Consider the following 1811-nt stretch of genomic DNA (forward strand, 5'->3'; position numbering starts at 1 on the left):
TGGCAGGTGTTACAGCAACCGTGAATCCTCCAGACTGACCTGCCGGATCGGCGCCGTGTGTCTGGCTCTCCAAGCGCAGCAATGCATCTCGCTCTGTGGTGGTTGTGCGCAGCGTGTGTGTGCGCCGTGACTGCAACCACCACGCCTCCCCTTCAGCTCCCTGCGCCGAACCCCGCCAACTTGACCCTCCGCAAGTGCTTCTGCGGGGCAGGGCAGGCGTGGGACGGCGAACATTGCGTAGACGCGGAGGAGACCTTTGTGGCCGTGATGAACCAGAACGAGAGAATATTCGTGATCGACAGCCGCGACTTCGGCCAGGTGATCACGGGGGAGATCACGTGCCCAGACCTGCGGGAGCCGGCGGTGTTGCGGATCGAGGACTACGTCTTCATGACCACGAACGACAGGGCTTACTGGCGGAACCAAAGGGAGCTGTTTCAAGAATTCTGCATTGAGCACACACCCAAACTGGAGTTCAGAGTATGCCTTCATCCGCCGACCATTCCTCGCTGCTGCCTGCCGGGACACGTGCTCGAAAAGGATGGCTCCTGCACGCCGCGCGATGCGATAGAGTTCAAGCCTCCTGTGAACCTGCGGTTCACGGGCCAGCCGCTGCATTTCCCCGACATGAACGCCGCTGAAGCTGTCGAGGAGGTGACCTGCCAGGGCCTCGCTGTGCCTCACCGCGCAGACCTCTCTGGCAGTAGCGACATCCTGCTGTACAACGTCAACAAGGCACCGCTGGTGTGGCTTCCGCCCTCGGAGTACGCCCGGACGCCTGAGGTGACCACGTCATATTGCGTCGGCGTAGAGGCCGGGAGCTCCGTTAGCGAAGAGAAGTATGTGGCTGTTGTGTGCTACACGGACCTGGCGAAGGTCCACCGCCACATCTGTGCCAACGGAACCTGCGTCAGGAAATGCTGTGCTGCCGACGAGATCTTCACTCCTACAGCCTGTCTCAAAGCAGCGTCTCCCAAGGAAATATGGCAACCGAGTTTACACTTCAATAAAAGCATGACTCCTGAGGAAGAGATCAGCGACGACCTGATCGTGGTGAGCGGCCTGCCGTTATGCAAGCACTTCTTCGACCTCAGGCCGGAGAAGGACGAAAACGACAAGCACTTCCTGCTGGGGAACGGCAGCCTCCACCTGCCCGCGCAGGGAACATACCACGCCGACAAGTACTGCCTCGACCTGCAACTGACCAGCACTGGGCAGGAGCTGATCACCATACTGTGTGCGCCGACTCTGGAAAACGAGTGCGAGTGGAAGGACGTCCTCATCCTGGTGCTTCTCTGCATCTCCTGCGTGTTCCTCTTCGCCACCTTGGTCGTGTACATCAGCGTCGCTGAGCTGAGGGACAGAACCAACGGCCGCTGCCTCATCTCCATGGTGGCCGCCATGCTTGCCGCTTACGTCAGCATCGTGGTCAATCGAGAGTCACGTGACGCTTCTGACGGCGAGTGCCTCACCATGGGTAAGTCTCGGGATGAGGGGCACCACGTATCCACCTGCGACTCTTCTTTCATACCTGCCCTGCCCCCCTCCGGACGAAGCCACTGCTTGCCTTCTCGCCCTCTGCCCCTCCGGCCTGGCTGGCCGACCCTTTATTGTAGATTTTTAGCTTTATTGTAGATTTTTAGCTTTTGTAGCTTTGTTGTAGATTTTGAGCTTTATTGTAGATTATTGTAGCCTTGGACATTTGTTGCATTTTTATTGTAGATTTATTTTAGCATTATGGTATATTTATGGGCAAGTTACATTTTCATCAGCTGAATTAAAGTATAAGTGTTCTAAATGTGTGTGTATGT

The 1811-nt window shown here is 56.7% G+C and overlaps 1 protein-coding gene across 1 annotated transcript in view; it reads left to right on the plus strand.

Annotated features, from left to right (window-relative positions):
* The window catches only part of LOC119593083 (probable G-protein coupled receptor Mth-like 3), a 26098-nt gene that overhangs the window by 10411 nt on the left and 13876 nt on the right, over positions 1 to 1811 (plus strand). The window contains 1 exon segment of the mRNA XM_037942005.1: positions 7 to 1477. Within this exon segment, the coding sequence (XP_037797933.1) occupies positions 82 to 1477 (1396 nt within the window). The 5' untranslated portion in view covers positions 7 to 81.

This window comes from Penaeus monodon, chromosome 31, assembly GCF_015228065.2.
Source record: "Penaeus monodon isolate SGIC_2016 chromosome 31, NSTDA_Pmon_1, whole genome shotgun sequence".
Taxonomy (NCBI): domain Eukaryota; kingdom Metazoa; phylum Arthropoda; class Malacostraca; order Decapoda; family Penaeidae; genus Penaeus; species Penaeus monodon.